Source organism: Mercenaria mercenaria, chromosome 9, assembly GCF_021730395.1.
Source record: "Mercenaria mercenaria strain notata chromosome 9, MADL_Memer_1, whole genome shotgun sequence".
NCBI lineage: Eukaryota > Metazoa > Mollusca > Bivalvia > Venerida > Veneridae > Mercenaria > Mercenaria mercenaria.
Genome location: NC_069369.1, coordinates 11,534,119 through 11,559,125, shown reverse-complemented (window position 1 = coordinate 11,559,125; position 25,007 = coordinate 11,534,119). Strand labels below are relative to the sequence as shown.

Genomic DNA, 25,007 nt, shown 5'->3' with positions numbered 1-25,007 from the left:
CAGGCTTACATGTGGTTTACGATATATTTCTATTTGCTGGCTGCACAACAAGCTCTATCTGTCTTACATCTATTGACACAATGTGAATGTGCAGGAGCGTTTTGTAACAAATCTGTATTTAGTTTCAATCTATGAAATCGAACAGTACATGCTTACATGCATAGCATAATCCTACTACGTAAAATGTAAGTCGGAACAAAGAAGTCATGAGACATAACATTTATTACATGACAAAAATAATTAGGTTTGCTTCCGTTCTGTCACACGCATTATTACAGCTGGTCCAGCATGCACATTACTAAACAGTTTTCTGTTCTTAGTTCTTGTCGCCTTCTTGCCTATAAAACACTGGCTTCCAGCTTGCATGTTGTTTAATGTCTCTGTGTTTGTCCGACCCAATTTCACTCCTACAAAAACGATCTTCCAGCATACACATCATTTAGTAAGTCTCTCTTCTTTGCCATTGCTGGTTTCTCTCTTCAGGCAAAGCATGTTTCCAAATGGTACCATTTTATTTCTGACAGTCAAATCAGACTCTCTCAACCTTTACTAAATGATATGCATCCTCTTGAACAGCGGGGACAAGTCTGGTCCTTCCATTTTAACCCCGGTGAGTGTAAAGATTTTCGATAACAAATTGCAACATTACCAAGAGACCTAAATTGTCTGAAGTCGCCCGTCCGAGTAGGACTTTGATCTTTTGACCAAGCTTGGTAAAATTTATTAAGTATATCGTTAAAAGCTATTTAAAGCTGCGACGGCCTCAAAATTGTTCCGCTTTAGCAGCCCTGCCGTTAGGCAGCAGAAACATTAGATAAAACTGAGAAAGGTCCATCCAAGGATACTTCAAACCAAATCTATCGAAGATCTTTCAAGTAGAACATGAGAAGATGGTTGTTTCAAAGTTTTTTCTATGTTTAGCTCTGGTGGCCTTCAATAAGCCGAACTAAAACAGAGAGGGTTCCATACATTACAAGGATGCTATGAAACAACTTTGTTGAAGATAAATATAATTTTAAGAAGAAGTCGTTTAAAAGTTTTTTTATTAAAGCTCTGGTAGCCTCTAAAAGGGGATAAGCAGAGCCTTTTTAATAAATGTGAGTGAGGTCCACGCAAAGATGCAACCGGTCAAGTCGGATGAAGATAATCAAGCAGTTCATTAAAAGAGGTAGTTTAAAGTTGATTCTATTTTTATATGTGGCTGCTCCTAAAAGAAGCCAAACGACACCATTATATATTTGAGGGAACCCCATCAAAACTGATGAAGATCCATCAGATGGTTCAAAAACGTTGTTTTTTTTTTTGATTCCTGTGCTAGTGGCTCTTTAAAGGGACCAAGCGGAATCATTTGAACCAATTCGAGGGAGACCTTTACAAGAATGCTTAATACCAAGTTTGGTGATGATCCATTAAGTTTGGTCATAAAAGTTGTTAAACGGTGTGACTTTCTTTAGCTCTGGTGGCCAAAAGGAACTATAAAACAAATTTGAAAGGGGACCTTAGATGGTACATACCGAGTTAAGTGATCATCCATTACGTGGTTCATGGGAAGAAACGTTAGATGTTTTTTCCTGTTTTGCTATTATTAGCTTTGGTGGCCCCTAAAGGGACCAAGCGGAACTATCTGAACAATAAAGAAGGAGGACCTTGGGTGGTTCATACCAAGTAAAGTGATCGTCCATTACGTGGTTCACAAGAAGAAAACGTTAGAATTGTTTGCTATTTTTAGCTCTGGCGACCCTTAAAAGGTTCCAAGAGGAACCAGAGTTGACGATATCACTGATTATTATTATATCCGTATTCATAGTCTTTTCCATTGATCTAATCACAGTTTACATGATTAATGATAAAAATCGAATTGACTCGTATGAAGAGCCAAGAAAAGGTATTGAACCTCAGCAGTGAAGTGGTATACACAAAACTTAAAACTTGAAAATAATCCATGACCAACTGCTGCAAATGTTTTGAATTTTCCTGGAATTTGTTAGTTTGTTTTGTTTCGTTTAACATCGCACCGACACAGTTATAGATCATATGGCCACTTTCCAGCTTTCGTGGTGGAGGAAGACGGGCGGGCACCTGGGTAGAATCTACCGACCTTCCTAATACCAGCAAGATGGCTTCCTCACATGAAATTCAACGCCTCGAGTGAGGCTCGAATCATCATCGGTGAGGGGCAAGTGATTTGAAGTCAGCGACCTTAACCACTCGGCCACGGAGACCCCTTATTTCCTGGAAAAACCTATTAGGTCGGTGGCCAGTTACGTCTACTATGCACCCCTTCCTGAACAGTTTTTCATAGGTACCAAATTGTTCGGCAGGACCAAGTGTGTGAAAATAAAAAAAATGTTCCAATAAAAAATCTCTTTTGAACTTTATATTTTTTTCCAAGGCAACTGTTCAGTCAAGTTTGTAAATGATAACCAAATAGACAATAACCCTTTATACCTTTGCAAGTTGTGGTGAAAAATCGATAAAAATAGTACCAAAATGGACGTTCATAATCTAGCAATATTTTGAAGTTTGTAATCTTATTTGCATATTCATGAATATTAATGAGAATGTTACAAAATGAAAAAAAAGTTTTGTTACCAACTGACATTTTCCAAGGTTTAAATCAATTTTTATGTTCCTAACAGTTTTCAGCTGGAGTTAAAGTCCTTTAGTATTTTCTACAATAACATTTTGTAACTCTGGCGGTAAATAATTCACTCCACATTAGGTATGTTTAGCTAATGTGCATAAAGTGAAAAGTTGTTAAAACCAGTATCTCAGTCTCAAGAAACAAGATATAACTCAAACTGAATAAAATAATGAAATTCTGGTCAATGACATGGTGACTGTGTGAGCTGCATAATATGAAATTCAAGTGTAAACACTTGTTTTGAAAAATGAATCTGTATGTAACATACTAGTACTTTACCCATTTTACGTTACCATTTCAATAATATCGTTCTATTGTATAATGTTTCAGAAAATAGTGTAGAAATGTTCTACTATCAAGTTATATAATACCCATATAAAAAAGTATAGTTCAATAATTGTGAGATGTTTTTTCGTATAATTTGAAAAAAAAAATCTAGAGTAAGGGTCATCTCATGTCGCAGAAGACCTGTGAGACGTTTGAAAGCATTTGGCTACCTGGTTTTTGAGAAACCCTTTTACGTGTTCAAATTTAACCTGAAATAATCTATGTTAAAAAGGTACATAATTTGATAAAATTAAAGCTAGACTCAAGTACCTTGTTCTGAGGTCACCTCACGGTGTCAGGGACATGTGTGAAGTTTGAAAGCGTTAGGTCTAGTAGTTTTAGAGAAACTTTCTAACATGTAAAACTTTTGTGATGTAAATGCCAGCAAAAAGGTGTTAACAAAAGCTCTACTATTTGAAATAATACTTGAGCTAAAAACTGTCAGTTTTTGCAATATTAGGTAACACAGCTGGTTATTGAACTTGGCACTGAAACATTCTGACCAAATTTGGTCATCACTGGATACGAACTGCCCAAGTTATTGAGCAGTTACTATTTTCACAATTGAGTAATTCAATGGCCAAAACTCAACACACTGGAATTGTGTTGCTGGTTATCAACTTTTGCCAAGATATTATACCCCAAAAAAAACATTCTGGCCAAGTTTGGCGGAAACTGGATACTTGGCATAGATATCATATGCATAAACATTCACATTTTCTGGGAAGTTAGTGCTTGGGTGCGACTTACAATAGCTAGCTCTCATGAACATACACAATCAAACCAAGTCTGCTATTACTTTACTTGATGCATTCTTTGCTTCTAAAGGTATTTGTCAGAATTTGTTTATCTAGTGAACTAGTTACTGATCCAAAATGAACCCAAATGTAACCGAAAGGTATCCTGTTTTAAATTAGTCAATATTAACGCTACTGTTTAATATTCTTAACGGTTAGCCCAATCTTTTGAGAAAAAAAATCAAGTAACTCCAAATCATATCAAGGAGCTGTTTTATATGAAATTTGGGCAGCATCTAAAACATGTATATCACTCTACAAAATGGATATACGCATCAAAATTGAATTCCTCAAAAGGACTGCATAAAGGGGCCACACTTCCGGAGAGACCAACCCCTTTAAAACGCACCATTTTCAAAGAACTGCTACATATCTTCATTTTGAAACATTTGATATAATGTCCCAGCACTAAAATTTCACATAACTAAGTTTAAAGTAGTTTTCAGCAATTGTTTATTTTCATTTCTTTACAAATGGCAGTCATCTTTAAAGATGGACAACTTTTTGAGAATATCGTAAGTTTCCAGTTGTACAAGACAGTACTGGACAATTAGATTGCTGGCAAAGGTGTTGTTCGTTTACCAATTACTTCTGTGGTTTTGGGATATACTCCAAAATATTAAAGGAGCATACCCTATAACGAGAGGAGTAGATACATTATTAGCTAAATGAACCTAAAATAACAAATAAATGAAATTTCACAGAACTTGCACATTTTATAATAAATCGTTATCCACCCTTCTATTGTACAACAACAAGAAGAAATATATCTGATTTAAATTTTACATTAGTAAGACCGAAAATCGTTGAAAGTTTTTTTTTGTAAGAACAATAAAGCGTTCCAATATCTATACAAGTACCACTGTTAACTTGCTACCTATCCCCTTTCCACTGCTACGCCCGGATAAGCGCGCTGTAGATGTTGCGGTGGCGCAAAACGAAAGTGACAGAAAAATGAGAATTGTGGGCGAACGACTGGGATCGGCGTCATTCGATGTAAAATTACAAATTCTCTGCAAGTAAATCAATTTTGTACGGTTTTCGGGTGCACCAATATATAGGATATGCCTCTATTCATTCACTCAGATAACTTAACAGATCAAAAGAGAATCCTACCTCAAGCTAAAAGAATCACACAGTCATGTAGAAATTTTCACAACTTAAACAAGATCCAAACTCCTGAGAAATACTGTAGTCTGATCGAAAACAGTACATTCATAGTTCATAATGCTGTATTTCAATCAACATTCTGGTACTTTTTTATTTTTACAGGAAAAATGCGATCAAATTTTGACTCTTCGTGGGTAGATTTCCACATTTTCAATATTTTGGGTACAATTAGGTTCGAGCGTTTCGACTAGAATTCGTACAAGTCAGTTTCAAACTTGACCAAGACATTCTGAACAGGTATCCTGGCTTCTGAAGTGTTAAAAAGCTCTTGTTAGTTTCTTGTGCCTTAGTATTCCATCAGCGCCACTGCACAAATTATTTTGTTTCTGTGATTGACCTACTTACCTTGTTTTTGAGCCATAATTCAGTTTAAATATTGACCTAGACTTTACTAACACAAATATTCAAACCAGGTTTAAAAGTGCTGCCATTTGAGCACTGAACCACTTCCCTCCTAATGACTTGACCTACTGACCTGGTTTAACCAAGAAGGCCGAGTTTCAATCACAGTATGAAAACACTGATGACAAAATCAACTTCCATCAAATGGTTTCAGAGAATATGTATGAAGGAAATGTTGACAGATGGCAAGAGCTCCACCTGAGCACATTGTAAGGAAGACAACAAATGGTCCAGGTCTAGAGTGCTGCAGACTTATTTTTGTGAAATCTTCAAAATTTCCAAAATGTAGAACAAGAGCTCCGCAAAGTGGGGAAACGTACGCCCAAGTAACACAAGTACATCTTAATGGAAAGTATGTGCGTGTGTGGGGGGTGGGCAAGGGGTGTTTGTGTGTGTGTGAGGGAGGAGGAGGGGTTGTGCAGTGGCGCTGATGGAATACTAAGACACAAGAAACTAAAAATGAAATGTTTTTGGGGTGGGGGGTGGAGAGATTAAAGTAAATACTTTGAACTGTTTTGTAGATATGCTCCTGTTACTAAATACAAGGGGCATTTTTGAACTCAGTTTGTGACCTTGACCTTTGACTTACCGACCAAGTTCATGCACTATGCATATTTCTTCATATGCAAAGTTTGAAGTCAATACCTTCAATGGATATTAAGTTATGCACTAGACACAAAATACGACGGACAGATTTGACCTTGCCGTAACCACGACCTACAGACCAGGTCGTGCGCTCTACGCATTGTCTTATCACGACCTGCTTATATTCCAAGATTGAAGTCAATACTTTGATTGGTTATAAAGTTATGCTGCGGACACAAAACATGGACAAGTTTGACCTTTGAGCGCCAGTCATGACCTTGAACTTTGACATACCGACCTGCTTCATAAGCTCTGCACATCAACTCATCTGGACCTACCTATATGCCAATTTTAAGTCAATGCCTTGAATAGTTATCGAGTCATGCTCTGGACACAAATATGATTGACTGGTGGGCAAATGCATGCGCCATCACATATGTGAGTTTTTACAAAACAGATGTATAACAAGAAATATCGGTAAAACTGATTGATGCCCACAGAAATTTGCACTCATTCCAAAGGATAATGAAAAAATATGCGCACGTCCTCTTGAGAGTGAAGCGTCCTGTGAATTTTTGCTGAATTCCAGGCAGTGGTTGCTGAGAAATACTCCTGAATATGATGGCGCTATAGTTTATTAATGCTGAACAATCAAAGGGCAATAAATCAGTAAACAAGAGCTGTCCGTAAGACAGCCAAGCTCGACTATTCGAAATATTGTCACAGAAGCAGGAAATTATTACCCAAAATGTTAAATATCAAAAGAGTTTTAAGTTCGAAAGGGGACATAATTTGACCAAAATGCATATCAGAGTTATGGGACTTGATGCTATCAACTAGTTTTATAACCCCGAAGAAACATGTTAAGTTTCAATTCAATATCTGCATTAGTTTTGGGATAGTAACTTGCATGTAAAACTTTAACCAGAATTTTCTAAGTCCAAAAGGGGGCATAATTTGCTCAAAATACATGTTAAGAGTTATGGAACTTGAAACAGAGAGGTTGGTAATTGACCTAGAAAAAGAATAAATAAGTTTCAAAGCTATATGCCTTTTGGTAACAGCTGTATGTACTTGCACGCAAAACTTTAACCAGGATTTCTAAGTCCAAAAGGGGGCATAATTTGCCCAAAATACATGTCAGAGTTATGGGACTTGATTCTATCAACTAGTTTTATAACCCCGAAGACACATGTGAAGTTTCAATTTAATATCTGTAGTAGTTTTGGAGATAGTAACTTGCATGTAAAAATTTAACCAGAATTTTTTAAGTCCATAAGGGGGCATAATTTGCCCAAAATACATGTCAGAGTTATGGGACTTGACCCAGTGAGGTTGGTAATTGATCTAGAAAAAGAAAAAATAAGTTTCAAGTCTATATGCCTTTTAGTAACAGCTGTATGTACTTGCACGCAAAACTTTAACCAGAATTTTCTAAGTCCAAAAGGGGGCATAATTTGGCCAAAATACATGTCAGAGTTATGGGACTTGACCCAGTGAGGTAGGTAATTGATCTAGAAAAAGAAAAAATAAGTTTCAAATCTATATGCCTTTTAGTAATAGCTGTATGTACTTGCACGCAAAACTTTAACCAGAATTTTCTAAGTCCAAAAGGGGGCATAATTTGGCCAAAATAAAGGTCAGAGTTATGGGACTTGGTGCTATCAACTAGTTTTATAACCCCGAAGACACATGTGAAGTTTCAATTCAATATCTGCATTAGTTTTGGAGATAGTAACTTGCATGTAAAACTTTAACCAGAATTTTCTAAGTCCAAAAGGGGGCATAATTTGCTCAAAATACATGTTAGAGTTATGGAACTTGACCCAGTGAGGTTGGTAATTGACCTAGAAAAAGAATAAATAAGTTTCAAAGCTTTCTGCCTTTACATGATAGCTGTATGTACTTGCATGCAAAAACTTAACCAAGGTGTGACGCCGACGCCGACGCCAGGGTGAGTAGAATAGCTAGACTATTCTTCGAATAGTCGAGCTAAAAATCATCCAACTGAAACAAGAAGATAATATGCTTATTTCCTTTTGATAGTAAAGCTGCCTATAAAGTATGGCTAAATTCCAACCAGTGGTTGCTGAGAAATACTCCAGACAAGAATTGTACTACAATATATTACTGTTGAATAATCAAAGGGAGGTAATTCAGTATAATTCATCCGGCCGGAACACAAAAAGATATTATGCCCATCTACTCTTGATGATGTACCTTCCTATGAAGTATGGCTAAATTCCAACCAGTGGTTGCTGAGGAATACTCCGGACAAGAATTGTACTATAGTATACTATTGTTGAATAATCAAAGGACAATAGCTTGGTGAAAAGTAATCGAACCAGAACATGAAGAAAATATGTGCATCACCTCTTGATAGCAAAGCTTCCTTTGAAGTATGGCTAAATTCCAACAAGTGGTTGCAGGGAAATACACTGGGTAAGAACTGTACTATTGTTGAATAATCGAAGGGCAATAACTCTACGACAAATCATCCGACTGGAACATGAAGATTATATGCGCATCTCCTCTTGATTGTGCGCATCTCCTCTTGATTGTGAAGGTTCCTATGAAGTTTCACTAATTTCCAACCAGTGGTTGCTGAGAAACACTCCAGACAAAAATTGTACTACTGTATACTATTGTTGAATAGTCAAAGGGCAATAACTCAATGAAAAATCATCCGGTCATGCGCATCTCCTCTTGACAGTAACGTTTCCTATGAAGTATGGCTAAATTCCAACCAATGGTTGCTGAGAAATTCTCCGCACAAGAATTGCACTATGGTTTACTATTGTTGAATAATCAAAGGGCAATAACTAGGTGATAAATCATCCAACCGCAACATAAGGACAATATGTGTATCTCCTCTTGATAGTAAAGCTTCCTATGAAGTATGGCTAAATTGCAACCAATGGTTGCTGAGAAATACTCTGTACAAGAATTGTACTCTAGTACACTATTGTTGAATAATCGAAGGGCAATAACTCTGTGAAAAAGCATCCGACCGGAACATGAAGACAATATATGCATCTCCTGTTGATAGTGAAGCTTCCTATATGTCAGTAGTTGCGGAGAAATATCCTGAATAAGAAATGCGGGACAGACGAACAGATGAAGCGGCAACTATATGCTTACCCTTTGGGGAGCATAAAAATGTTAATGTGGAAACCAGATGCCAATGAACCTGTGTCTCTCATTTCTAGTAAGCTCAAACAGACTTACGAGCATTTACTGCAAGATTTTGATAATCAAATTTTGTTGGATACAGAGTCACAACAGCACAATTTAGGTAATCTTTTCCAGCTTTTTATGGTGCAGAAAAACCTAAGGTGACCCTCCAGGCTTTATTACAGGCACACAAAGAATTCTAACCACATAAAGTTTGAACCCACATTATGTGTTTCAAAGCCAGCGACTTGAACCACTTGTACACGGAGGTTCCCACAAGATACTGATTCATATTAAGTGTGGCAAATAAACATTTAAAACCCGACAGCATACAAATATATATAATACATCTTTTTATTTCATTTTTTTCCTCATCAACAAAAATTCTATGTACAAAAATTCGATCAATATAGGTATAATGTATACTGTGAACTGAGTAACATTCAGTAAAGTTTAATATTCACTGTTACATGCATATTCAAAACCTGTGTATTTCAAGCAGCATTATTTCTTAAACCTTAATCATTCACAAAACTCTAATTCTTAACGATGCTGATATGTCTGCCCTCTGTGGAATCAAGTGTCAAAGATGACATGATAATTACCGTATCTATAGTATTTAACTAGTCTTCTAGGCCATCCTACACCCTCTAGAAATCAAAACATTGGAAATAATGGTTCTATAGCTGATATTTCAATTTGTAAATTATTTCATTACATGTATTAACCCTTATTTTAACATGACCTGATTCATTTTCCTATTGAAACAGAGAAGGCTGAAAACTGTGTGTTATTATACAACAATTCATTTTTCTGACATCACAATTATTATCTGAACTTTGAACAATAATTTTATTCAGTGGCAAATCACTAACTGAGAAATATTATTTCTTAATCATGCTGGACACGATTGATTCTGCCTTTGCGACCAGTGTAGATCATGATCAGCCTGCACATCCATCTGATCTGCACTGTCCCCCATTCAGTTAGTATCTTTTTGGTAAACACCCCTTTTAACAGTTAATGGTACTGTCCAAATTGAAAGCTGGACAAGTTAATTATAGAAATTTAGCAGGGTAAGGGTTAAGAAAGGTCGACATACTTGTAATAAGAAACAAGAAATCAAACTATAAACAAGAGCTGTCACTAATGGTGACAAATGCCCCCGCAGTGCCTTGACCTTTGTCCTGGTGACTTTGACCTTTGACCTGGTGACCCCAAAGTCAGTAGGGGTCGTGTACTCAATAAGTACTATCAGCATGTGAAGTTTGAAGGTCCTGGGTGCAGTGGTTCGTGAGTAAAGTGCCTTCATGCAAAACGTTAACGTTGCCTTCATGCAAAAAGTTAATGTTGTGACGAACGGCCGGACAGTTGAAAACTAATAGGCCTCCCTTCGGGGGCATAAAAAAATCAGCATTGTGTAAAAAATTAATGTCAATTGTTTCAACACTGAGAAAGACCTATAAGAAATTGTAAATATGAATTAAAACAGGCTGATACAGAATTAAATTCTCAAACTGTTAGCCATGCAGTAACATTTTATTATTATATACCTATATAAATTCTATCAAAAGTAAAGCTTGTATAAATTTCACCAGTAAATATGAACAGACAGAAAAAAATTCCCGATTGTAACTTTTGTATTGTATGTTGCCGGACTATTTTCATTTAATATGCATAACCTGACACAGTTCTATAAATAGCGCACACAAAAACTTTGATGGTTTCTATTCTAACATCGACAAACATTTAAGATTTCGTTCAATAACAGAACAAGCAAAAAGGTCGAGGTATTATATAATAAAAGGGTCATTACAATAGAAGCTAGATCTGGGATTTAGTATACAGCTCTCGTTGATTATTCAAGGACAGATCACACTCGGGGCTAGCGCGCCTATGAGATCCGATCTGCAAACATCCACTTGAGCTGAATACAGCATCCCAGATCAAGCTACTATCATAATAACCCTACTATATTAAAACAGCAGAAATGCTATGGGTGCACAATGTTTGCCACAAAAACATGTAAGAGCTGTAAACTGAACATTGTAGTGGTGGTTTCAACTTTTTCTTTCATTTGTTTAAAATATAATTGGTTAAGTAATCCTGGAATGTTACCAGCCCTTTCATAATCATAACTGCTATTACTATTGCTGGCATAAAACATTGCACAGAAAACTGGCTAATGTGATTAGACCGGAAATGTGTCTATAGGACACTGACGCCCCTGCTATGTGATGTAAGGATTGTTTTGCATGAGTTCAGCGAGTAACTCCACTTCCAACAATTGAACATTTATTCATAACCGACAGGAAAAGAAAAACCTATTTATTTATAACCTAAAATATTTTACTATTAAATGTGACCTTTACACTAGTGGTATGGGTGAGATCATCTTGTTTAATTTTTAATGAGGAACGGTAAAAAATGACTTGTACATGTAACAAGTTTCACACACAGAAAAATGTATTATTTATTGTGAAATTTCACTTTAATTCATTTGCCATATCGACGTAAGCACCATTTTATCTAGTAAATTCACACACTGCAGAGAAAACTTCCTCTGTGTTTAATTATTGTAAGGACTCTTTTAACTGTATCCCTCCTTTCTTTGTACTGACATCCAATGGAGTACCATAAAAGTTCTGTTACACCAACTGTTGCTGTCAGACTCACTGGTACAATGTATTAAATCTGCTGTCAAGCTCTAATCACCTTACATTTTCATGAAAATTTATGACACATTCTTTACGACTTCAGTAAGATGTTTTAAGGACTAAGATGAAAAGTAGTCCATGTGCTTTAGGCACTTAATATTTCACATACAATTCTTTCATTGGTCATAGTGTCTCTGTACAGTGTCATTATGTATTCATACACAGCCCTGCTATGGACAGGAAAATCAAGATTCCTGTGAATACTATTTGCACTTTTTACTTGTCCACATTATAATCCAGAGAAGTTTATACAGGCATTGGGAGATCTTTGACAGCTGAAAACACTTCATTATAGAGCTCTTCATAATCCTCATGCTTCTTTATAAGAACAATAATACAACAGAACTTTCCTAAGGCTGCTCCAATATCCTGAAATAGTTGAAATAGTACTTTAGTAATTGTGTATTAAATGTGAGCATGCAAAAAACTGAACATGAAGCAATCAGTACTTGCAGGTGCCAGTGTGTTGTAAAGATAAATGTGACATAAAACAGACTGCATCAGCTTCATCTTGTTTATTTAGAGTATTCAGTAGTCAGACACCCCGAAATTACAGGACTAGCTGAATTTGTTGCAGGATGAGTAGCAGTTTAAGACACTAGTCCTGCAAAACCAGTTGTCTCAGAAAAAATGTGTCACCTGAAGTTGAACAACAATCCTGTCAAATTTGAGGACTCTAAGTCAAATACTTTTTGAGATATGTACAACACAATTCTGGAAGGACAGATGGATGATCAAGGGCAAATTTAAATGCTGCACAAAAACTGAACTTAATATTCCCCACTTAAAAATCCATCCTATCAATTACAGGACCAAATTAACTGTATTACATTGATGCTCATTAGTCCTAGCCTCTACAAGATTCTGGCGTATACCATCTGTACTTAACATTAAAATAAGATACATTATGAGTAGTACATTATATAATTTTTCTGTGAATTGCAGGATAAGTACAGACTACAGCAGGACAAGTTAGAACGCTAGGAAACTTCTCCTTCAGAATGACTGTGTGTCAGGGAATTTGCTGAATCCTATAGATTTTACTGCAATTTTATTAGAGAAGTCAAGCAAAATCCTGATACCAATATACACATGAGCCGCACCATGAGAAAACCAACAGTGTGTTTGCGACCAGCATGGATCCAGACCAGCCTGCGCATCCACGCAGTCTGGTCAGGATCCATCCTGTTTGCTAACAGTTTCTCTAATTGCAATAGGCTTTGGAAGGGAACAGCATGGATCCAGACCAGACTGCGGATGCGCAGGTTGGTCTGGATCCATGCTGGTCGCAAATGCACTATGTTTGTTTTCTTATGGCGCGGCTCAATATTGTTTTGGGCAAGTTGCTGATATTCAGGTTATTTTGAGGGATGAATGTGAAAGAAGTCTAAGTGCATTTAAATAAAGAAGCAATTAGACTTCCTTTGCATTCACCCTTCCATTTGTTTGTTTCAGTGTTAAGATCAACATAATCTTTCAAGGAGAGAATAGCAGATAAAATTTTAAAACCTGGTCTTCATTAGTGAAAAATTTCAGTCTTACATGTGTAACAAACAGATTTTCATTTTATAAACGCTTTTTTCAGTTGTCGTTACCAAATTATACCAGTTTTTCAAAAGCAAATCAGGACATCACAAAATGATATACATGTAGTTTAAAGGTTAAACAAGAGCAGTATGTAAAACACAAACACCTCCATGATGGCCTGTCTGATCCAAGTGGATATGTAATTGTGTATGCTGTAATCTTGACCAAATAACTTAAATAACAACAGAGATTGGCTACTCACTGAATGCAACTGTCCCATTAAGACTGACAGCCACAGTGGGAAACTATTTTCAGTATACATCATTCTGACCTTGACTTTTGCCCTAATAACTCCCAAAACAGTAAGGCTGACCTACTGACCACAGGAAATCATGAAGTTTGATAACTTTAGGCTAAAGTGTTTTTAGTTGATGACTGGAATCTGTTCTCTGTCTCAAGGTCACTTTTAACCTAACAACACAAAACACCAAAGGGGTCATGTCCTGTAAAATGAACATTGTGAGATTAACATCTAATTGATTGGGAACAAAATGGCCCATCAAATGATTGACTGATAGAATGTGAAATCGACCAACAATGAGCAAATAATACACCCTCTTTAGCACGTAAGGGGGGTGTTGAGATAGTTACATTCCTTATATATTTTAGTGTGGCTGGGAGCATATCTTAATGTTGTCGGTATTTCTATACTTCAATATCTTACTGATAATTGTGGAAAGAAATAAAATATGAAAAATAGCTTGATACAAAATATATTATACAGTACAATATTGCACTCTTTACCTCTTTAGCAGGAACATAACAGTATGGTATTCCAGCTTCCTCCAGTGTGACGGGAATATGACTGTATACATCTATAGGACTTACATCACCTGACAGAACTACTAACCTGAAAAGTCAAGTTAATACTTTATCATCTTATAAATGCAACATGTTTAAATATATATATATATATTAGTTGTACTACATACTTTTTTCGGAGATTGTTGTGGGGGTGGGGGGATGGTTAACTCCACATCAACATAATTATAGACCAAATAGCAACTTTGCAACTTTTTAAGGAGGAAGATCCCAGATACCTCCAGAGCATTATGTCAGGCACGGACAGGCATATGGATAAAACTATAGAGCTGAAAGCTTTTTTAGCTAGATGGCTTCCTCATATTGAAAGATATCTACATCCAATGCAAGGTTTCGAATCCACAACACTGAGGGGCAAGTGATAGGAAGTCAGTGACCTTAACCACTCGGCCACTGAGTATGATTAAGGCCACCTATCAGCTGTTTAGTTCAGGGTTTAAAGCCGTTTTTTGATTTTAAGTATTTCAGTTATTCGTCTGAAATAACAAGTAGCGAAGATTTCATATACCAGGACTAATCTGTTCTCTGCAAAGTAATTGAACATTCCCCCACATGAATCATAAGTAGAAGACGACTGAGGTCAAACAGGACTAACCTGAAAACCTAATCTAGATCCTGCAACTCAATACGAATGGCTGACCAATAATCTAATACAGAAATATGGGGAATTCCAGATTAAACAGGAGCTGTCCGTAAGACAGCACACTCTACTCTTCTCAGCGCTTGACTCTGAATTAGAGCTTTGCCAGTAAAAACTTTATGAAAACAATAACCAAAAAATTCTAAGGCACTTAGGGGCATAACTGTCAAAATACAAATCTGAGTTGTAGGGATTGTTTCTCCTGGACCAGTGGTGTAGACTTTGATATTAAATAACTATCTAAGTTTCAAATCAAAAGCTTTGATAGTAACAGAGATATCTGACTTTATCAAAAACTTTAACCAAAAAATTCTAAGTTAAAAATGGGCATAACTCTCAGTGGTATGGGATGTAGACTTGACTTTATCGAAACTTCAACCAACGGCGACAGCAATGCCAGGGTAAATTAGGTTTCATGAAGATCCATCAATGACTTTTGTTTTATAGGAATTTATGAATTTTAGAATGATTCAAGGGAAGTAACACTGCATTTATCAAAATGATCCAGATACACATGCATCACTGCCATAAAATGATCTAAATTTGTGTTAAATGTCATAAAGATTCATCAATATACAATGTACTTTGTTTAAGAAATAATTATAGCAAAAGAGTGTTTTAACACTATTTATGCATGATGGGCAGTTATACATCGGGCGCAGCCAGAGTGAAATTAATTTATGACGTATTATCGCCCGAGTGTATAAATAGTGTTAAAACACAGTTTTGCTATAAATTATTTCTATTCTAATACGCCCTTAATCTAGAACAGTAGATAAAATTTAGAAGCGCTCTTTCTTGGTTGCAACAAAAACATTGACGTCACCGCACGTTAATGTGATGTCATTGCATCATAAGAGTGTTTTAATAGAGAAGAGCGTGTTAGAATATGTTGGAATTTATGGATTGTAAAACAATTAAAGGGCAAACTTGTTGATCAGAGTTGCCTATAGTGATCTACATTGTAGTTTCATGAAGATCCAACACACGGTTACTTAGATACAGTCAAAAGTCTGTTTTCTACCAAATCAAGGGGGTAAATAGTAAATACAATATGTGAGCAAAGGTCATGTGCTAATCAATAATATTAATGGGAGGTATGGTGATTCTAGCTGAAACACTTTTTGAATTATAAACATGTTCAATTATTTTCATACAGGATATTACATGAGTGTCTTTTCATATTGAATTTATTAAACGAGTTGAATAAAATGATAAAATGCGAGGCTCTGCCGAGCATTTTATCAATTTTATTCAACGAGTTTCATAAATTCAATGTGGAAAGTCACAAATGTAATATTCTTTTTATCACATGTAAGCCTTTCTTGTCAAAACATCAAAAAATCGACTTTCTTTTACTATATAAACAAGACAATTTGACCGACGTCGCCTATACTATAAATGACGTCGACGTCAAAGCTTTATTACACTAGTGTATTATCATTTTTATTTAATGGTTTTATTACACTCCCTCGATGTCAAACATGTGATAAAAGCAAATAAATGGAAAAACTCTGCTTTAACTGGGTCAAGGGGGATAATATTACATGTGACCAAAAGTCATGCGCTAATTAATAAACATGTGAGGTTTGGTGATTCTAGCTTAAATACTTTCTAAATTATAAAGCATCTTCACTTTCGGATGGATGAAAACCCCATGGATAGACAATGCCAAAACAATATCCCTCTGCATTCGGTGGTGGATAACAAATGTACCTTTTGCTGACATGATAGTCTCACTTATCAAAATTCTCATACTTACCCTTTCTCTCCTTTACGTATTCTCTTCTGTACATCTCTTATACCCTCCACAACATGCTTCACACCTTTTGCTGGAAGAGAAAGAAAACGACATTGTCACACAGTGCTACATTATTAGACAGCATTAAGTTTCAGTGTACAAAATGATACTTTTTAGTGCAGATTCTTCATAAACTTCAAATTTTGAACGTCTCTGAGACGGTATATACTAGGAAACAATCAAATGACACTCAGTCTGCTTCCTGATGCATGTTAATAAAGAGACTGGTTCACTGTAAATTTATATATCTACAGATTGGTTTAGACTGAAAACTGGGATATGTGAGTCAGTGTGTCTTGTATAGTTATGTCCCCTTAAGATTAAGGATCAAGTTGACAAATGATCTGAAACGCATGCAATTATTACAATGTGATTCATGCACAGCTGGAATTTTAGGTTGATCACACAAATTCCTAAGCAAAAACCTTTCAAACCACACAGTATATATTAAGATGTTTTGAAAAAAATACGCAAAACTTATTGACAGAAAGTTCAAACACTATCAAAATCGACTATCATGCAAGTTGGGTGTAAGTTCTTTCTGGTTTGGACAGTCCAGTTGCAGTTGTTAAAACAATCCTGAAAAAGCTTATTAAGCATAAACAAAAGATTACACGACAAATGAGCCGTGCCATGAGAAAACCAACATAGTGGGTTTGCGACCAGCATGGATCTAGACCAGCCTGCGCATCTGCGCAGTCTGGTCAGGAGCCATGCTGTTCGCTTCTAAAGCATACTGCAACTACAGAAACCGTTAGCGAACAGCATTAATCCTGACCAGTCTGCGCGGAAGCGCAGGCTGGTCTGGATCCATGCTGGTTGCAAACCCACCATGTTGATTTTCTCATGGCGTGGCTCAAATGAAGGGTTGACCATTTCACTGCCTGACAGAACTGAATTAATTTATAACAAAACCTTTTCAGTCTTTCATAACCAGGTCCATTCTCATCCATCAGATGTTCGTCAAAATCCCGAGACGAACCTCTGATTTATTTCTGTCGTTTATTTGGTGAGCATGCGCACTCGTAATTACTACCGGGAGAAGTTTCAGCCAATCAATGTTCGTCACTATTTGGCACGCCGAACTGAAATTTCAAACAATATGTAAGCAAGGTAGTTGCTAACGACGGATCAAGACGATATTCCGTTTTTGCGATTAATAAAGATTTATTTCTGTTATTTGATGTTAAGAAATTTACCTGAAGAAATATTAATATTCCTCGTAAGTCGGCATCGATATGAAAGGACGCGGTCACGCTTTTCACGGACGATTTTGATTGGTTCGCTACATTTTGTCGCGAAACGACGCTGATTGGCTGAAACGTTTTACCTGTAATGTAACCAAACCACAAATATCGGCGAAATGTGCCAGAGGTTCATCCGGGGAACCACGGTAGACCTCTGGTATGCGAGAATGAACCAGGTCTAGGATTTCCTAGTTTTTACAGATATTCTGTAAATAATTACTAAATATATGGACAATACCTAAATTTAAAGATTTTTCAGTCTATAAATTTACAGACTGGGGCAGCAAACAAAAGATTTTTTAAATGTGTCCTTATATGTGGTTTTCTGTCCCTATTGATGACCTGGAATTTTTGGAAGAGGGTGAAAAAATTTAAGTGATCCTACATGTCTGAAATTCTCCTGTTAGTTTTATCTATGCATGTAATGAGTGAAACATTTCATTTTAACCTGCAATTTTGATTTAAATTGTAATTTTAACAAATTTCAAATACCCACTCTGTAAATCTATATACTGAAAAATCTTTAAATTCATGGACTGCCCATATATTTACAGAATATCTGTAAAAACGAAAATTAAAATCCTAGACCTGATAACAAAACAATGTTCACTATCCTGTCTATTTTAAATTTTCAACAGTAAGGCAGACCGATCTCACAGACTTGACATTTACCATATGACAGCTCTACGTCTCGAGTAATTAGGATCAAAACTGTGGTGGAAATCGACGCGGTTTAAAGTTCATGATTTATAGTTTTACATAAACATTTTTTCACTAGTGTGGTTATTTTTTCACTAGGAAAACATAAAAGATGATTTAACAAGAGCTCCACCAAGCGAGGCAATATACGCCCAAAGGGTTACATCAGAGGATGGGAGCAAAATCTAAAGAACTTGACTGTTGAAGCCCAAAGGACAGGAACAACAAAGGGAAGAAATTCCCAAAAAATTTATAAGTCCACAAAAAAATCCTTACCAGGTACAGGTATGTCAAAATAAACCTAAAAGTTGGAGGTACCATCCATGTTGTACCATAGAAAAGTGGTCTCGGGTTTTCCCTACGACCAATAATAAAAAAAAGTTTCAAAATAAGCTATTTATAATAACATAAAAGGGAAGTAATTCAAATTTTTTTTATTGTAAGTGAACAAAAAAGGGATCTGCCAAATAAAAACAAGAGCACTGCAATGCAGAGCAATATACACAAAGCAAAGTCATATATGACCTTTGACCCCTAAGTATGACCTTGACGAGGAATGGTCACAGGTTACATCTGCATTAGTATCAAGTCATTCTAGTTAAGGGTATTGATGCTAGACGAAACGGTCCCATTTGGTTAACCTCGTACTGACGAACGAATGGACGAACGAACGGAATGACAGACAGGACAATCACTATTTGCCTCCCACATCAGTAGATGCCGGGGGCATAAAAATAAACCAAGCTTTACATGACTGAGGTAGAAATTTAACGGTGCAGGGGTGTAAAATTCTTTTTCACACCACTCGCCCTGCAGGACTAGTAGCTAGTAAAATCTACTCGCCCTTAGTGGACAGTCACTCGCCCCAATAATTGACATTTTTAATACTGTCACGTTTTATGGAAGGAGTATTATGTACAAGACAACAAGCAAATTCCAGACATAACACATAGCTCGTACACTACGTTTCCTTTTTGATTATTCATTTTTGTTTCTTTTTAATTTTTTATTTTTAACCCCTACGTAGTTTCCCAAAGTGTCAGGAAAGTATTAAACATCAGTTATTTTCATTTTCTCAAAACTTACTTCCCGAAAAATAATTATTTTGAAAAGTGCCCTAAAAATATGGAAACAATAATCATCATCCACCTACCCGTCTTGAAAGCGAAAAAAAAATGTTGACGATCATCGGTAACTATTCTGTTGATAAACTACGTAATTGGCCTGTTTTCATCATCAATTAACATCCTCTCAAAGAGCTAAAAGAAGTGTGTCGGTATCATGACCTCTGAAGCGGAGATCAAAGCGGTATTGTTGCACGAGATTGTCATGGCATTACGTCATATTACAGTTTTCGCGTCATGTGACCTATTTGCCCTCAAAGAATTTACATTATCGTTTAAGAAGAATATTTAAAAAAAACACATGTACAAAGATTCATTTGAAACTTATTAAAAACTGCAACAACATCATTTTGCTTTATTTTAAAACCACATTTCTATTTACGTCCACGAGGTCACGTAACGTATTCCGCCGCACTAACAGAAACCTTTTTACCAAAAGAAATCGTTTGACTCAATGTATTTAAATTACTGCCGCTTTTTCATTATTTAAGATTTTTTAATTCTGTTTTTTGTTCTTTCTGATCAAAAGTCCTAACTTTATGCCCATAGTATGTATCACTTATTTTCTCTTAGAAAGAAATCAGTAATTAAGATCGCGCTGTTTGAAATTTAACAAATGATTATATGAAAATTCGACCGTTTTCATACAAATTTGCTTACATTTCCGTCGATATTTTATTAAAATCTTAGTAGAATTCAAATTATATTACTTCTCAAGCGATGTTGAAAAACTGAAGCGATAATGTTAAAAAACGAATGCACTACGCGCGTTTTTTTTTTGTGTGTGTGTACGTGTCGATAAACAAAAGTAACGGAGATGTAAATTTGATATTACGATAGGTCGCACGTGCTCTCGGAATGGAAAATTACCGGCATGACGTTTTGATATCTTTACGATTCGCGGGTAAATTCCAGTCAATCAAAGTAGCAACTGAACTATCTCAAAGTTTGTTGACGTTTTTCAAGATGTAATTTCTGAATTTCATTAAAGCTACGACGTAAAAACCACTCGCCCGATCGGTCGAGTATACAGCGAGATCCACTCGTCCTACCAAGACTTAAACTCGCCAATGCGAGCGGGCGAGTGGAATTTTACACCCCTGCGGTGTAAACGGAAAACACACTGACATACATACAGTTTAAAAGTGTTTTGCATACAAAACAGCGGTTTTCTCATTAGTTAGGACATATGATTGAATTTGGAATGAGCTTTCCAGACATTTAATTTTAGTGTGAAAAATTGAGTTTAAATATGTATTTGAAGCCTCCAAAGCTAGCAGGGTTTTTTTAGGAGATGGGGAAGACCCTGGGAGCTGGTCAAAGGGGACAAAATCATATGAAAGAAGCCAATTTGGGGAAAATTCACTGGAATTCTGGAATCCCAGGATAAAGACTGGTTTCTGTCATAGTATATGGCGAATATACGCCAACGTGTAATGCGGGGATCTAGTGCAATTGGTTTTAGTCGTCGTATATAGCGAGTGTTGAATACTGGGACACATTGTCCGTGACGTGATAAAACAGCTATATTTAGTGTAATCACCGTCTTGACTAGATGCCTACATTGTTGCTGTATATCAAACTATTAAGGATGCAATTATTTTTAAAATAAGTGGATCTATTACTAAAACATAAAAATTTGAGATTTTTTTTCGCCACTAGACTAGGGAAAATTAATTTTATGGGGAAACATTTTCTGAAGGGAAGACGCAGACTATCAGCATCAAGTTCTTAGTAAAAAACCCCTGGTAAGCGACGTGATTTGTGTCACTAGTTATATACGATAGAAGAAGGAAAATGTTCCTCATTATCTTGACCAGTAAGTGGGTTGTACTTTAAAATCACTACTTAAACATTTATATACCAATTAATACACTTTTAAATGTATGTCTTTGTGTGTGTCTCTACTCAAGCAGTAAAACGAATCCTACAATTTATCAGCACAATTATGTTAAAAATACTAAATTCTTCAGTCTCGAGAAAAACACAAAACCGATAAAAGATTTCTGATTACGGCGTTCAAAGTGATAATTAATATCAATAACTCGTCAAATTTGCGATTGTGTTTTTCTCAGGATTAAATAATTCTGTTTTCTGTCATTTACAATGTATCTAAAACGACGAAAAATGCTGTTACAATTTCACATTCAATCAATCTGACTTAAATACTTGATCTTCTAAACGAAGATCTGAGAACGACCCATTCACATACGTCTTCTGTATATTTTGGATTTCCAGTAGTGCTATTTTTATTTCAACCAATCAGACGACTTGTTCGAATGTCAAACAGTAAGAAAAATGTGTAGTCATTCCAGGGCTCGAACCCGGGACCCCACGCTTACAAAGCAAGTGGCTTACCGACTGAGCTAACCAGCTATCTGACACATTACGACATAAGAATTGTAAATATCAAAAGTCAAGGCTACAGGTAGATTTGCAAAATTTTGTAAGTTAAGCTCCGATTGGCTAGCGAAAGGGTCGTCAGAACGAGGCTATGAATAGGTTGTTCTCAGATCCTATGCGTAGCGTAATAGGAGATGTACTTTAGTCAGATTGATATTCAACAAGTCTCCAACCTGAGTAAGAGCTATTTATAAATAACATATTTACAAAAAAGCACAATAAGGAATACAATATTTCGGATCATTGTTGAAAGTTCGGATGCAGTTTTCTCTCGTTTGCAAGCACGCATGGAAGAAAATTTGGTACAGTCGTGCACAGAATTTAATAGACTACAAATGGCATATATAGTTTTAGAAAATATTTATTTAGAAAAAAATACAGCAAGCGAAAAAGCGAAGGGACATAGAACTTTGCTTTAGGTGAAATGCTTTCCCTTGTGTTTTTTTATGGAAGTGTCTAGCCGTCCGGTAACCGGACGCCTAGCCTGCGTTCTAGTCGTCCGGTTACCGGACGGCTAGCAAATCATCAGGGGATTTTCTAGTCGTCCGGTAATTGATTTCTTAATGAATAAGTAATGATTTTATATAGTTTTAAATGTTATTTACTTAAAATATCAATACTTATCTGATTTTTCAGTCGATTAAACGCAAGAGATTGTGTTTGTTTACAAATCCGTTGATATTCTATTTTTAGAAATGATAAAACATTGATCACTGAACGTCCATATGCTATTTTGTAAAAAGTGATGTTTTTTTCTAACGGCCTAAACTTTAATTATTAAAACACAAACTTTTTGAAGAATGGAAAGCTTAAAAAAAGCAATTCATTCATTAATTTTGAATATAATTATTTCAAAATAAAATGGATTAATTATGAACGCTTAACTATTGACCATATCGACATTAAGGATAAATTCCGTTTTCCGGTTTTTCTTAAAGTTTTGAACATCACGCTGCCGCTTTTGAAATTAGATGTCATTTAAAACAGTTATTCATTAAAAAATACTTGAATACTAAAATATGAAAATTGAAAGTACTTCAAAACTGTTTTAATTTTGAAAAATCCAGTGAAAAAGTTGTTAAAATTTAAAAATTCCGATCCCATAAAAGCCTCCAGATGAACAGATTTTAGTAAGAGACGCCACGTCTATCTCGCCATTATTAAGTTCGGCAAACTTCCATTTTATCGGCTGAATAATGCAGTGATTTATTGTAAATGTTTATAGTATAATGTATTTACACAAAATTTTGTTTGCAGATAAGTATAGATATCTTAAGTAAATAACATTAAAACTATATAAAATCATGTCTTATTCATTAGGAAATCAGTTACCGGACGACTAGAAAATCCCCTGAGGATTTGCTAGCCGTCCGGTAACCGGACGACTAGAACGCAGGCTAAGCGTCCGGTTACCGGACGGCTAGACACTTCCTTTTTTTATAGGGTAGGGCCTGGACCTAGGTATGAGCCGAACCCGTGACTTGGACTATACCATGTAATACAAAACTGCCGTACGATTAGCCACCTGTCGGCTATTTCACTATTCATACGGGAGAGCTGTACGAATAGCCTGAGAGACTTCGGACGGGACTGTACAAATCAGGTCTAGGAAAGTGGAGTATTTACAGATTATCTATAAATTTACAGATTTTTCAATCTGTAAATTTACAGATCAAGTGTTTGAAAACTGCTAAAATTATATTTAGACACAAAATCGCAGCTTGAAATTAATTGATTTACTTATGGTATGTATAAATAAAGGTCATTTGTGGGTTTCAGTCATTTCTGTTGACTTTGATTTTTTTGAAAATGCCAAAAAATCAAAGTCAACAAAAATGGCTGAAACCCACAAATGACCTTAATTTATGCATGCTGTAAATAAACCAATTAATTCCAAGCTGCGGTTTTGAGGATAAATGTTATTTCATCAGTTTTCAAACACTTGATCTGTAAATTTACAGATTGAAAAATCTGTAAATTTATAGATTATCTGTAAATTTACAGATAATCTGTAAATACTCCACTTTCCTAGACCTGCAAATAGCCACTTCCTACCAGAAAACGTCCTATTACTTAGGACTAAGCAGCGGACAGATCTTTTTAAAGGTCACTTATTAACGTGGTTGAAGTGTTCTTACAAACTATCAGTCAATATAATATAAGTAACTGACCCTTTTTAATTGTTCTACACAGCTTCTTCGCCAATTTTCTAGGGGCCAATGGCTTAGAAATAGCATTCAAATTTCGGATTTTCTCTTCCCAATGTTCTTTTCCTTCGACTGTACTCTCGTCTAAATTCTCTGACTTTCTTTTCTCTTTCTTTTCTTTTCCCATGGCTGCAAGAATAGATTTATTTTAGCTAAAATCTTGTGCTGTTTGTTTTTATTTTCCGCACGTGTTTTGGCGGTGTTTCATATACTATTTCAAATCGTGAGAATCACTTAAATCGGTATAACTTAAGTGCGGAAAGGGCTCTTTTCGCTTATATGCGAATGGACTTTTATATACGAAAAGGAGTTTTTGTTTTTTTAATTCACATCTACGGGGATACTCCCAACAATCAATTTCTGATCATAACTGGGAGGTCGAGGGCAGAAAATTTGTTAAAAACATGTTGCAATATTACATTTTGACGCATGTTAGTTAAAATCGCTAATTATTTCCTAATTAGAATCTATTGGACTAAAATCAAATGATTTTGCTTTATAAGTGTCTAATGATCGTATCTATATAATGATATAAACTAAAATTCATTTAGATAATAAATAAATAAAATATAGCTTATTTTCGCACATGAAAAGTTATTTTCGCAAGCGATTTTGACGCATGTTAATTAAAATCGCTAATAATTTCCTAAGTGTTGGACTA

At 35.7% G+C, this 25,007-nt stretch overlaps 1 protein-coding gene across 1 annotated transcript; it reads right to left on the bottom strand.

The window, feature by feature from the left end:
* Positions 1 to 9,435: 9,435 nt before the first annotated feature.
* Positions 9,436 to 24,564, bottom strand: LOC123546460 (H/ACA ribonucleoprotein complex subunit 2-like protein). Its single transcript, XM_045332732.2, has 4 exons — positions 24,311 to 24,564; positions 16,628 to 16,697; positions 14,148 to 14,253; positions 9,436 to 12,185 (listed from the first exon to the last, which is right to left on the bottom strand). The coding sequence occupies exons 1-4, from the start codon at positions 24,471 to 24,473 to the stop codon at positions 12,063 to 12,065; spliced, it is 462 nt and encodes a 153-aa protein (XP_045188667.1). The 5' UTR covers positions 24,474 to 24,564; the 3' UTR covers positions 9,436 to 12,062.
* Between the last annotated feature and the right edge of the window lie 443 nt (positions 24,565 to 25,007).